Raw genomic sequence first — 15,502 nt, 5'->3', positions numbered from 1 at the left:
TTTGTTTATATATCTTGCCGATATATATTGTAAACCCTTGGTCAATAGTTCTATAAAAATGTCTACTACTTCTGACAATCGCAAAGATAACCCAATCCGTTAATGACGGAACTGTTTTGAGTCAACTGGAGCCGTACTTATTTTATCAGTACCCCGACGAATAACGTCGTAACAAAGAAACATACATGATGAATCATTGTTATTATAAGCGAAATATGGAAGACAAAAACATGAAAAGACAGCAAGACTCACAGACATTTCAAATATATTTCTTAAGTCTCTGTAACCCTGGTAAAATACTAGCCGCAATATACCATTCGGCTAGAGAGAACTTCTCTTTAGCTCGATTGGTTGATCGCCAGACTAGTACGCCAGGGGTCCCGGGTTCGATTCCTGATTGCGGAGGCATTGAGATGGAAAAATGACTTCTGTTACATCTGTAACGTTATTCAGAAACCGATTAAATGAATCGTCAGCGCTGCAGGAGACGCTCACCCTTCCGGAACAAATGATCTTACTCTCATTTTACTTCATCGTCATATTTTTTCTGTTGTTCATATGTCATCCTCGTTTGGTCTATTTTGAGCGCATATCACTTCAAATATAAATAAATTCAATAAGAAATGATGTACGATTTAACTTTACGTAGTCTGGCTTGACATGAGGGGGAAAAAACTAACCAGTGACGTACTAAGGATGATGTCACATTCCACGTGGTTTGTGACGAATCTGAAAAAAAAACACAAATAAAATTCATTATAGCATCAATCAAGTCCTACGTGAATCTTGTTCGCACATTCTATAGCAATAACCACGCTAATTAAAAGTTTAACTATAGCGAGTGGCGTCCTGTGTTACGTCATGGCTCGTGCCGTGCTGCGTAGCAGGTCGAGCGACCACAGGTAAACCCAAGCATAACTAACCGAAAACCTGAAGAAGCCATACCATGAATTAACAGATACGTTAGAAGTCGTCTGCCACAGTCCCGTGGGTTATACTGACCGTGTCATCCACTACCGACGGATTATCCTCACACTCGTTCTATGTGAGGAACACGTGTACTGTGATTTTCCTCTCCAATTCCCAAAATTTGTGTGTGATGACAATGTAGTACCTTAGAATAGTTACCGAGAGAGAGTGAGAGAGCTCCTATCGATTTTTGTTGTACGTCGCTCACTGTAGCGGTACGGTGGATATTCGGAGTCTATGGAAATCCTCGCTGATTTCAGCTAGCAGGATGGCTAGCTTTTGTTATCCTGTGTGAAAATAGTGTAGTGTGGTGTCAACATCGATTTCTACAGGTGTAAAACGGAATGACATCTACCATGGAACATCCCGTGGAAGATCAGGTATGTAATAATCTGTTCTAGATACCTGTAGTGTAGAAAGTACATGTATATTTGTATGTAGTGTCAGCATTATAACAGTACTGATATAGTGATCATGTTTCTTTGTCACCACGCTTCACCAAGTCTCGGATACTCACCTACACTCAGGTAAAAGAAATGTTTAAAGTGTAAGTGCATTCATCATAATTTGGAAAATAAAAAAAATACATGTTTGCATTTCCTATATAATTCATTCCTTCAGTACATACAACATAGAAACTAAAAATAATGAATTATGGTTTAATTGACTCTCCTGATTGTCCGTTATAACAGAAAGAACCTGTTAATGAAGCTGCAACATTTTTTTTTAATTCCTAATTGCTAACAATGAGGTTTAGATAATCTGTTGTGTTGGTACCCTAAAGGAGACCTTAGCCTAAAAGCGCTCATACAATCAATGCTGTTAACACTAAAGAAAATAAAAGAGAAACTGAGGACATTTCCACTGGTAAAGCGTATTGCTGCTAAATTTCTCTTGACTCTGCCCAGTGGGTTATCTACTATGCTCAACCAGCGGTCCTGAGTTCAGTTCCTATCGGAGACATTGATAAACTAATGACCTCTCTTACATACATACTTACATGGAGAAGTGTATTAAGACATATCTAAATCTTTGAATTAATTACCATATGCTACTTACATATATACCTGTACAAAGGTAATAAAGGTCAAAGGTTTAGGTGAGGCTGAATGTTTTTCCATAATTAATACAAAGTCATGTCTGTTTACTGATTTGGCTAGATGTATAAATTAGTATGAATTGAATTTGTATAAACAATGGTATTATATATTACAGTTCGCTAAGTAAGACAGGTGAATCATTGTAAGGTGACAGTGGCCAGGTAAACAAATTCCTATACAGGTAACTGTCATCAGCAGCAGATGTATCATCACCTGGAATACATACGTATTTCCACCTGGATGACATAATCCATGTTCATTAAGGTGATTTATATTTTCACCTGCTGACTGTCTGGTAGAATTACATGAACATGATGCACTGTACCGTGATTACACCAAAGTTCTCCAGACTGTGGTAATCTTGTAGAACCTTAACATGGCTGTTAAGTATAGTAACAGAGGTCATTATTTATTTCATTGTCTCCGCTAGGATTCAAACCTCGGCCCTCTGGCTTACCATCGTGTCATGTTCAACTAATCAAACGAAGGGAGAGATTTGTGTAGAAGATTTTTATGGCCACCTTGGTATTGTTGCTAGAAGTATCATGGAGTCTAGCAGTGCAGATGTTGTTGTTTAACCTTCCTAGTACTATGTCCTTACTCTTCATCTAACAAGAAGTGACCAGACAACATCTATACTGTTTATACATTACTAATACCAGACTTGTGTATTTCTCCTAGAAAGATTAGCAAAAATTAATGGAACTACCCACATGGACGCAACTGCCCACACGGACAGAACTGCCCTCACGGATGGTGGATCTCATTTTCTTTGTATGGTCTTCATGTAACAGTTAACACGGGGAAATGTTTTTATCCATTACAAGAACAAAGACAGTTAAGATTTTTATGAATTTTCATGAAGAATACAAATTTTACCATGTGGTCTGAGCCCTTGTTAGAGGAGATGTAGGTGGAATATTCCTTCTGTCTGTGCAGAAACTGTGAGTTTTATAGTTTTGAGCTTTTGAATAGTTTCTTGCCGTTTTTCTAGTATTGCTGAAACTGGACTGGTCAGAAATTTAAAGCCAGTGGATAATAATGGTCAGTTTCAGCAAACTGAAGTATCAAACATATTAGTATTAGCAGGCTCTAGAACTAAATTTCTGTTTTATGGTAGTGCTGGTCTCACAGTGCCTATGATGGAATCTCCGCCTCATGTAACATTATTGTAGCCTCCATATTCTGATAAATACAGGTATCACATTAATCTTAGACAATCACATTTTATTGGTGGTACCAATAATATCAAATTTAAATTGGGCATGCAGATGTCAGGAAGTGCAAAAATTTCTAGCCTTTACTCCAGCAAGAGAGATTGAAATTTCTCATTCTTGATAGAAATTTGAGGACAAAACTTCACCAATCTTTGTGACTTTCAGAGCACAAAATTACACCTTTTGCTTGACTTCAAGGAGAACATTTTTGCCATCAACATGCATCTCTGGAAATTAAGTTCCTACACAATTTTGAGTAAGTTTTCATCTTATTCACATAATACTGGGAAACAGAGTTCCACTCAGAGATTCACAGTTTCTTGTCTTGCTTGAGTCAGTTGCTCTGTGGGATTTCACCTTCACCCAGGTTTCAAACTTTACCTGATAGCACCAGTTTCACATGAAACAGTGGTTTTATATTTAAACTCTATTGACAGTGAATTGAAAGAGATAACAAAATGGAACAAATTTTACTTGTCAGATATGTGTTTGTGTCAATATTGGTACCAATGGTCATGTTTACTCAGCTTTATGAGAACACAGGCATGAGATCTATAGGTTATGTGTGTATGGCCTGCATTACCCTGAACAAGATAATGGAATCAAGTGTTTTACCAATGCCTGACCAACTGTCCCTGTATCACATAATATTGCGACGACACTGGAATGAAGTAAACCATGTACGTTAAATAGCGGTGGTGTTTGTCAGTAGTCTTCAAGGTCGTAGCTGTATTGTTGGTATTTAATGGTCTATGATTACAGTCGAGGTAGGCGAGGTGCGATATTACTTGTGATATAGTCACTGTCGCTCTCTTGGCTACGATTCTGAGATTACGAGTATCCGATAACACAATACAGAGATTTTCTACATGATTCTATTAAGCTTCGTCATAGTGAGCAAATGTTCGACAGGGGAATTCATTTCCATTGTGATATTTAAAAGTGCAGGAAATAACTCCACTTAACAGAATTATTCAACTTACGCAATCAGAAAAATGTGACGATGTGTTATTATTTCGTGATTTTCTCTTATCTTAAATTCTGAATAGGATGTGTATGAGCCTATACACTTTTGGAAGTCACTTTAGTTGTGATATGTATTAAATATGCAGAAAACTGAACAGACTCACTATGCAAGGGAAAATTTAGCACAGCGTTTTCATTTGAAAAGGGACAGTTGGTTTTGAATCACAGTAACAAGTGCACACATTATTACGCCGCAATTAATGGGAATGATGTAATGTTTTTACAGGCATGTGTTAAGGTTCTGCACTACTGACGAGATATTGTACATATCTTTTAATAACCACAGGATAAAAACTCAAAATCTGACTCAAAGTCAAGGATGGGCTTACCATAATTTCCCTGATAAATATTGGGCAATACACAGTTTCGAAAAGTCTTGTTAATTTTTATGCTTGAAGCGATGACCAGTAAAACCAATTTATAGTAAAATACACGCTATAAAGATCATTGTATATAGGACTACAAAATTTGACTTAGTGTACTTTATCTGTATCCCATGTCCCAGGTTTACTTATACATGCAGTACCTTTATGTAACTAACCTTTTAACACATGACATGTAACAGATGTGACCCAAACAATGTGATCACATGTACCGATTTGATAAACTAGCTCCAGTTGTTGGATTATTTATTTCTTTGGTTTATCACTACATGAATAGCTAGAGTCATTTCAAGACGTAGTCCCGTTGTAGTAGTTGGTGGCGGACTCACTGAACAACATGCAGAAGGTCTGGCACATACTATTCAGCAATTTGGGAAAAGCGTTTTGTCCGAGAACACAAGTATATCATCTATCACAAGGCAGTCAGTATACTTGGCTTCTTCGAAATACAGACTGCCCTGAGTCTCGAATTTTCACCAAAGGCTGTAAAGTCTGATGCTGTACTGAGCTATATCAGTGAAAGAGCTGACTCTAATATTGAATTCATTTGAAGACTGACAAGTTAAACTGATACAGAAATACCATCTGTTTGATCACCAGCTGACATATCTATGGATATCTTTTTGATTATTTGAAACTTTAGAAAAATTGACAATTACTGCATTTTTCTATGATTTAAACACCATGCACACAGAAGTTGCATCCACCATAAACCTCTATCATGCTTCCTGCAATCCTGCTTGGCCCCAACCAGTGAGTCCTCTTCCCCATTTTTTTCCTACCCCACCCCAGGCTATGGAATAGAATAAGAAGACGAGATGGGAAGTGAATTTTAAAATGAATCAGCATGCCCTCACTGGTGTACTTTAAATACCATGTCCAAGATGCCATGTTGGGAAAAACCAACCCTGAGGCAGCCTTGATTTAAACACTTCATCATGCTGGGTTAATGGCCAGCCATTCATTTAAAAAAAAATCATGCACACATAACTTAGCTTGTTTCACAAAATGTGCACAGGTTGATGGCCAGGAGTTGAATTATGGCTGTTAAATGGTGGTGATAGCATTGGGTCAATGTAAGCAACTGTTGCCATCAAAGTGGGCGTGGTTCTCATAGAGCGGAAACAGCAACGCTTTATGTGAGGTTATTAAGAAAATGTTTTTGCCAACTTTATTTATATCTGAAAAATTCGGAAGAAAAGAAAAGAAAATGAAATTGTAATCTGATAAATGTAAAAAGAAAGTGTAGCTTTAAAAAATCTATAGTAATTTTAGAAGTAGAGCTACTTATAAGCCAGGCCTCTTGGTGAGGGACCGCAGATAACAACAGGGATGTAAATACATGTAGGGATAGTTAACAATAGTTTGCCTGTCATTCATTACTTCTTTGTAAGCTAGGAAAGTTGTCATGAATAGTTAATATTAGTCATTATTAGTAATACTGATTTTTTTTAGCAGGAAACATTTTGTCGGCGGAAATATGAAACTAGACAGGTCATATGATCTCATGTAATCTGCCTGAAATCTAAATGATAGATTTTTTAACTGTGATAATACAGTAGGCTATGTATAGCTGATATTAAAGAACAAAACATAAAGTGTAATTTTACAATAGATAATCCGAACACAAAGTGAGAAAATCCAAACACAAAGTGGTTTTCACCAAAATGAAACTTAGATCAACTAGCAATTAATTCAACAGTAAACAATTAGATTTCAATACACTTACTCTAATTAGACTTTTCATTTCAGTAATAATTACCATAACTTTAGTATGCAAATATAGTACCTACACCCATCTTTGTATCCCAACAACAAAAGATTCGAAACAATACCGCCCTCCCTACGATCCATGAGCCATCATGGCAGGAACGCAGAGTGATCTCCCTTCCTCTTATAACCTTTATGGAGTAGCCCTCGGAGGGGCAGCTAGGCAGATAAGGAAAAGGGGAGGATAGGGTGGGACTCCATAAAGTTATGGTAACTGGCAATAGCTGTAAACAATTAGATTTCAATACACTTACTATAATTAGACTGTTTTTATTTACCGATACAATATCTATATTTAGTAAACAAAATAGTAAATTGTACATTCCTCTGAGGTAGTTAATAGGCATTGTCACATACCTGATCAATAGTCATCTAGTGTAAAAACTCATTCTTATTTTTGAAGAGTTTCAGTTTTTGCTATATACATTTATGAATGTATGTTAATTAATATCTACATTTACTTACCTAAATAATAGCTATACATTCACAATGTTATACCCAAAACAATTTCTAATTATAATTATTTGTTGATGCTGATTGCCCATTATTGTATCTCCCCTCTGACTGTCTGAAGGTGGCTGGTTTTTTCTGTCCGATGAGGTCGGTCAGACTTGACTACAACTTGACGGCCTCCTTACATTCAGACATCTCCATGGCTTTATCAGTCATCTCTGACCATATTTCTGTGTGTGGGCCATGGGGGCGGACATGTGTTGGAGGCTGATCATATCTGGAAACACATACTAACATGTGATTGTGGAGACAGCTAGACACAAACTTTGTCACTTACATATATGTAGAGTAAGGTCAACTAGTGTAAAAACTGTGCATGTGCAGCTATTTTTGAAGAGTTTCAGTGTTATATGTCCTTCAGAAATTTTGATGAGAGGTAACATGGTATGGTGTCATCCATGCGAAAGTCCATTGTAAACTTTCATTTGTGTGGAGATCTTCTACGACAGTTTTCAGCTGTTCACTTTGGAACTTGGTAGGATTAATCACCGTGATATGGTGTTGTATTTTCCTGAAAAAGCAGTTTGATTCTACATTAGTTTGAAGAACAACTCCCTTATAGCTTTCATAATGTTAGTTTCAAACTTGTTAGGTTTAATCACCAATTTATTTAGACAATTTTTGAAGGAAGTATTGCCCATAACTTTTTTCAGAATCTTGATCTTGTACAGAGATCTCCTCCTCAGTTTTTATCCAATACCTCTGATCTAGCTTGATGGACTGTAAAATATTTTGTTGTCATGAATTTTTATTCAAGAAAATTTCAAAGAGTTATTGCCCTTTGTTTTTTTATGCTTTTTAATTTAGTTCCGAAGTCTTCAACCCATCTCTTCAAAAATTGGTGTGTTTTTATTTATCATTAAAACACATAGCTCCTCCTCAGTTTTTACCTGATAACTCAGATATAGCTTTATAGACTGTAAAATTATATTTTGTTGTCATGAATTTTTATTCAAGAAAATTTCAAAGAGTTATTGCCCTTTGTTTTTTATGCTTTATAATTTAGCCCAGAAGTCTTCATTCAACCCATCTCTTCAAAAATTGGTATGTTTTTATTTATCATTAAAATACATAGCTCTAATGTCCCCTTTCCACTTTGACTTTTGGCATGGGTTATTCAGTCAGATACCAATTGAAAAGATCCATAACCCAATTATACTTATTGCTGTTCATTGGAATAGTCACCATTTGACATCCCCTTATCCTGTATTAAGCCATGACCAGTGGTCTTGTGATGGCTCCTTGGACCATTTACAGATAAATAGGGTATAGTCTATTTCATGTTTTCCATGAATACATATTTTTGTTTTATATACGATCAGTTAAACCACAGAAAATTGAAACAGAAAAAGAAAATCCATATATATTTATTGTACTAACATATTTACTCTATTTAAGTGTCAGAAAAAACATTGTGTTGTCAACAAAAGAACAATAGGTACAGAATGATGCTTTGGACATGTAGGATATACATTTATATATTCTTCGGATGTCTACATCAAACACTTACTTTGACAGTAAAACAACAATAATCAACATTGCCTATTAACCCACTGACAGAGTAAACGTGCGACCAATGCACATCTTTACCTTTGGTAGGGCTCATTTACTGTCATGACCTTTGACACATAAAGCGAGAATCATATTTTCTTACATCAGTTTTATGATCTGGCTCTGTCAACTGTTGTGGTCTGATACCACACATACCACAATTATAGGTATGATAATATAGGCTAATGAATCCAGCTGTTATTGTAGAGTGTTAAACATCAAAAGTGGGTTACTGTGACCTGTTTTTTTACCTTGGACAAAAAAAATCGAAATATATATTAAGGAATTTGGATAGTTTTACATGATGTTCTGGCAAAGAAAGACTGAGTCGTGTCATGCTCATGTATATGTTATAAGGAGCAAACCATGTTGACAGTAAATAAGCACATTTTTAAGGAGACATGGCCAGTGTTACTGTGTTTACTAGATAAGTTCTGAAATTTGATTCATGGGTTTAGTTTGACGAGCCATGTCTTACTCTCACGAGAAACAGTGATATGAACAGTTTAATTCATTATTTGGCTCTACAATATCCAATTCATCAAAATGGTATCTGAATTTAACTTCTACTCACTTGTGAGTCTTAAACTTTTGTATCATCGTTGTAGGTACCTACAGTTTCTCTATCAATACAAAAGAAACAAAACCCAAATTTCTATAAAGGATTTTTTACGACCCATTTATGTGCATGGGATCTTACATTCTTTCAGAGTGTCAAATGTTGTTGATATATATGTATTCAGATTTGTTACGACATCCTGATAATTGTTTGGATTGAAATCTAAGTAGTCATTCTTACCTTACCAGAATGCTTTTCTTGTGAACTCTTTGTTACATCATTCCAACTGGTTGTCATGGAGACTGAGATAGGATGGATGCAGTGTACAATATCCAGATTTTGCTATAGAAATCAAGTTCTTATGTATTTTGATCAGTTATTTATATCTACATCCTCTGCTAGATCTTCAGAGTGATTCTTTCTCAAGTCTGTTTTATATCATTCTCTAACTGCTTTGTGTCATGATTCCATTACCGTGGTAACCAGTGCCTTTCTAAACTATGAAAGGACTCTGGTTGAGCTAAACATTGACGGACATTTCTTCAGGACTTTCGGAAGAATGTGCATATCTCTAATCGTTGTTTTTGAATTTTTCATTATGAATAAAAAACTACGAGGTCTTATTGGTACTGAATTATAATCTTTATAAATAGCTCTTATTTGTCAAGGTCTCTTAAAATACATGTTTTTTCTGTCTGTCTGATCTTAAATTTGTTCGGGTTAAATTTAGCTCTGTTGTTGTTTGTCTGGTCCAGAGATGTGAAAGTTTAGAAGCTTGTTGTCTATGTCAGGTCCAGATGTTTTTAGTGTAGAACCAACCCTGTTGTCAGTGTCAGGTCGTCACTTTGTTAGCGTAGAATCAACCCTGTTGTCTGTGTCATTTCCAGACTTTGTAAGTGTAGATCCAACCCTGTTGTCTGTGTCAGGTCCAGACTTTGTTAGTGTAGAACCAACCCTGTTGTCTGTGTCAGGTCCAGACTTTGTTAGTGTAGAACCAACCCTGTTGTCTGTGTCAGGTCCAGACTTTGTTAGTGTAGAACCAACCCTGTTGTCTGTGTCAGGTCCAGACTTTGTTAGTGTAGAACCAACCCTGTTGTCTGTGTCAGGTCCAGACTTTGTTAGTGTAGAGCCAACCCTGTTGTCTGTGTCAGGTCCAGACTTTGTTAGTGTAGAACCCACCCTGTTGTCTGTGTCAGGTCCAGACTTTGTTAGTGTAGAACCAACCCTGTTGTCTGTGTCAGGTCCAGACTTTGTTAGTGTAGAGCCAACCCTGTTGTCTGTGTCAGGTCCAGACTTTGTTAGTGTAGAACCAACCCTGTTGTCTGTGTCAGGTCCAGACTTTGTTAGTGTAGAACCCACCCTGTTGTCTGTGTCAGGTCCAGACTTTGTTAGTGTAGAACCAACCCTGTTGTCTGTGTCAGGTCCAGACTTTGTTAGTGTAGAACCAACCCTGTTGTCTGTGTCAGGTCCAGACTTTGTTGGGGTGTACTGTTCAACATTTTCTCCATTCCAGGCAATATTAACATGCCCAACCTAAATGTATTGACAATGTTGATTGGATTAAGATATAAAAAATATGCCTTAAGGTCGCTGTGGATAAGGAAGCCATTTTTCAAGTGTCACTTATTTCAACATCAATATGTTTACAATGATAATAAACTTTCCGAAAATGGTAAAAATGTTTGTGTTGAAGTGTTTTGGTGTTTGTTGACATTTAAATACGTCTGTTTTCATGTGGTGTTATATATTCCTGGAGGGGTCTTATTTTAACTTTCAACCATGTCTTGTCTCTCTTGTCAACAGCTATGTATTAACTGCCAGCCTTACTCAGACTGACCCAAACCGTGTAGGTGTCAGAGTTTAAAATGTATTACCGGTTGTGTCCAGGTCTATATTGCACAGTGAGACAAAGGTTACTTTCTAATAAACTACCTTGTCTAAATATTTACCGAAATTTGTGGTAAAGTGCTCATACAATAATGTAACATATTTCCTGGGTTATAAACTGCACTGGTATATAAGCCACAGAGCAAATTTTTAACGATTTTTTTATTTGTATAAACCACACCCATTCTTACAATGTGGTAACCATAATGTTGACCAAAGTTCGTTGATATAACAGACAACAGAAGGCAATTTATCATGAATTTCAGTGAAACATTTGATATAAGTTTACTAGTGAATTATACACAGATAATCCTTTATTTCATTGACGTGTGTCAAAAACGTAAAATAGCCATTATCAAACTCGTTTGGCCTGAAACCTTTCAAAGATGGTCTAAACACAGATGTGGGACCTGACATTACATACAGTTTACTAAACAATAGCTCCATCAGTATCTGAACTGTTAAATACTAGCAAAGACCCTTGCATGCTGACAAAATTCTTATAGTTCTATATATCTTTTTATAAGTTGCACAAAGCTATTCTTATCGTAAAAGCAAGCATGGCGGTCTTTCTAGAATTTTACCCAATGACCTGTCAATTCCAGGATGCAAAAGGCTGTTGTAAACTTTTGCTATGGCTTCAGAAGCAATCACAAAAGATCAGAAGATGATATTGTGTTTCATATTACAAAGTATGATTAATTAAATCTACGAGAATGCTGTTTTTATTTCAATCTTAAAATCTTAAAATGGTTGCAAATTGCGGTTCTAGACAATCTGTTTCAGTCACAAACATGTAACATACATGTACTCATAACAAAATCTCGTACTGGTTTACTGGTGTCCTTTGTTTAAATCACTACTTTTTATTCCTTCTGGAAGAGTTACATGTTACAACAACCAAAATTATCAGTGTGGGAGGTCTCACAGGTTAATATTGCATTTGATAAAATGGCCATTCCAAAATACGTAATAGTCTGGAACCGATGTCCAGACAATATGCTTCATTTTTAAATTTGTTGTTCTTCCAATTTTTTTTTCATCCTTATATAACCTGCATTGGTATAAAAGCCACATGCCCGACTGCCGAGGAAAAAAGCTGCGGCTTGTAACCCAGAAAATATGGTATGTTAATGACTTAGAATAAGAAATATCTTCAAGGATAATTGTACAAGTGCCATGTTTATGACGCAAATAAAAAGCAATATGCTTGCATTACACCAGCATACCAGCTCAATCATCCTGTTATGGAGGGAGTCATTTTGATCTGAATTTTAGACAAATTTACAGTGACTCTTTATAAATTTAGATCATAAAATTGAACTGATACACTAGATAAAGGAGCTATTAAGATATACTGTATTAAGATCTTTGTTTAGGAACACACTTTTTTCTGAGGTTTGTTATCACCGATGTGTACAATCAGATCCATTGAAATAAATAGTATTTATTTGGATTTGGTTGTTAACCTTAGATTTGTCACTAATTCAATGTCTCCTATTCATGAGCAGTTTTTTTAGTCGACGTGTGGAATAGCTTTTATCCCCGCCTCAGATGAGATTAGGCTATGTCTGTCTGGTCATGGTCAATTTTGTTACCTTGGTCTCATGGACCTAGTGCGTCGAAGGATTTGTAGTGATGTCATAAGTCTGATGTCAATCCTTATACATTTGTATTTGCATTGAATTAATGTCCCACCTTATGAACTTTTTATTAAAATTATCTCCCTTTATTGTGTCCAGCATTATCCCTGATGCAGTATTGACAAAGTATCAACATCATTTCATAACTACATACTTGTGTTTATACACATTCAATCATTGTCAATTATAGCCTAAATTATCAACTTGTGAGTCTGATAAAGACTCAAACTCTTACGAAATATAACAGCTGTATATCACCTTGGTGACATGTATCCTTAAATACATTTTAAAGTAATAATTATATATAGAACTGTGTTCTAATATGTATATTGTGAGGGCCAGTTTAAAGTTTTAAGAGTGCTTTCTCCCTTTTGTCAAGACTAAGACCCCCTGAGCTTATGCTTACAGAAAGATATACAGTATGATTATGGACTGTATTGTATACCTGTGTTTACATATGTTCTAATACTTCCTGATTGTACAGAAGCCAGCATAACATTTTTAACTGCTTAATGTTGTATGTTAGATAAGCTCTTAACCTTCAGTTGCTGACAATATGTGTTACTGAATCTATAAGCTGATTGGTGCTTTAACAGGAGTGCAAAAGGTTAATCATGGTTTTGGCAGAAAACATTCAAACTTAGATGTAATGTCATTATAAGTTAACTAGAGCTGATGTTTTATGTGAAATATTCTTAACTAAATGTGACATAAAAACTACTTTGACATTAATTACTGTGGACTGGCACGACAGCTGTTCAGATTGAGCTTTAAATCTGGTATAATGTTGGACTCCAAACAAACTGTAACAGAACAAGATGTCTGCTGTTACATAATACACTACTGTTCTATGTCAGATAGGTAGATTAGTCTTGTGTTTTAAAATGTTACAAACAAACAGTTTTTATATGCCAGTCCATACAAAACTGCTCACTATTTCCTTTACTTGATGATCTGTACACATTTTTAAGCCAGAAATCTTGTATATGATGTATGTCAGTGCACAATTAGCTGTGTATACCTTAATACATACAGCAAGACTACAACAATATATTCAGATAAATGTTCTTTTGTTTTACTGGTACTTTCTATGTCTTCAACTTGAATGGTTTTAACATCAGCTTAAGTGATATGACGATAATTTCATGTCAGTAAGTATTATGATAGCATTGTAACATGTTAAGAAGCATCAATTTAGGTCTTTGTTTGATTTGAAGGATATCAAGTATTTTTTTTTAAATCTTTGGTCTTAGTTTCTTTTGACCTGTTGTCAGTTGTTCATGTTGCCTCTCCTTTGATTTGGTGTAACAATAGTTGATGTTTCCTTCCTTAGGTTTGGTTTACCTTAACTGATGATGCCTTTATTCGCTAAGGGTTGAACATGGCTGATATTGCCTGTCCTTCTGTGGTGGGTAAACTTGGCAGATTTTACCTGTCCTTCTGTGGTGGGTAAACTTGGCAGATTTTCAGATTTTACCTGTCCTTCTGTGGTGGGTAAACTTGGCAGATTTTACCTGTCCTTCTGTGGTGGGTAAACTTGGCAGATTTTACCTGTCCTTCTGTGGTGGGTAAACTTGGCAGATTTTACCTGTCCTTCTGTGGTGGCTTCTGTGGTGGGTAAACTTGGCAGATTTTACCTGTCCTTCTGTGGTGGGTAAATTTAGCAGATTTTACCTGTCCTTCTGTGGTGGGTAAACTTGGCAGATTTTACCTGTCCTTCTGTGGTGGGTAAACTTAGCAGATTTTACCTGTCCTTCTGTGGTGGGTAAACTTGGCAGATTTTACCTGTCCTTCTGTGGTGGGTAAACTTGGCAGATTTTACCTGTCCTTCCGTGGTGGGTAAACTTGGCAGATTTTACCTGTCCTTCTGTGGTGGCTTCTGTGGTGGGTAAACTTGGCAGATTTTACCTGTCCTTCTGTGGTGGGTAAACTTAGCAGATTTTACCTGTCCTTCTGTGGTGGGTAAACTTGGCAGATTTTACCTGTCCTTCTGTGGTGGGTAAACTTGGTAGATTTTACTGGTCCCTTTTTTCTGGGTGAATTTTGCGAACATTGCCTGTCCTTTTGTTTTGGGTGAACTTAGCTGATATTTCTTATCCTCAGATTTTCAATGTTGATGTTATCCTTGTATATATAAGTATCTTCTACCAAATTTGTCTTTTATTTCATCAATCAAATTTTAGAAAGTAAAATTAATGCCACAGATGTTTAATATATAGCAATATCAATACCATGCTGCGGTCGTCATTTCTCCATATCAACCCAATATCTAATGTTAATTTATTATATGTATTATGAGATGCTCATGGTTATATTGTATACCTAGGTTTTCAGTATCGAAGATGGACACCTATATAGTACAATGATTAAATATAGTTCCAATCTCAAAGTCACAAGGTCCTTGCCACAGCCTTTCTTCTTGTCACCCTTTATTAACTCTTTGGTGGATAACACAATTCTTTATACCCACAAACGAAAAGTTCTTGTATCATTTACAATGTCTACAGGAAAGCAGTTCCAATTGAAACATTGAAATGGTAAATTTACTTTTAACTTTAGGATCGCGCTCATTATTTTGAATAGATCAACATTTGTAAATATAATATTTGATGTATGTATAATCTCATGAACAAACTGTGTAGGACATGTATGAAAAAGCCATATTTTTGTTAGTAAGATAGTTATCAGAAAGTCCCTTACATCAGTCAACACTTGACAGTGTTGTAGACCCTGGAGTACTGGGCCAGGTGAGGACTGCTAACTTGAGGAAGGTGTTATTTGTGTTACACATTGAGCCAAGTCGTTGAAGATCAATATTTACCTCTCATTTGATAAAGTTTACCTGAATAATTGATGTCCACCTGGATATATGTGGACCTTCGCC

The 15,502-nt window shown here is 36.1% G+C and overlaps 1 protein-coding gene across 1 annotated transcript in view; it reads left to right on the top strand.

The window, feature by feature from the left end:
- Positions 1 to 1,285: 1,285 nt before the first annotated feature.
- LOC132544657 (uncharacterized protein DDB_G0284459-like) overlaps positions 1,286 to 15,502 on the top strand; it is a 49,456-nt gene continuing 35,239 nt past the window's right edge. Inside the window, exon 1 of the mRNA XM_060208280.1 lies at positions 1,286 to 1,349. Coding sequence (XP_060064263.1) covers positions 1,314 to 1,349 — 36 coding nt within the window. The 5' untranslated portion in view covers positions 1,286 to 1,313. The remainder of the gene's footprint in view (positions 1,350 to 15,502) is intronic.

Source organism: Ylistrum balloti, unplaced genomic scaffold (assembly GCF_031769215.1).
Source record: "Ylistrum balloti isolate Yb309-2 unplaced genomic scaffold, AGI_CSIRO_Ybal_v1 Utg369806, whole genome shotgun sequence".
In the NCBI taxonomy this organism is placed as follows: domain Eukaryota; kingdom Metazoa; phylum Mollusca; class Bivalvia; order Pectinida; family Pectinidae; genus Ylistrum; species Ylistrum balloti.
Note: the sequence above shows the minus strand (reverse complement) of the source record. Positions and strands in the feature narration are given on the sequence as shown.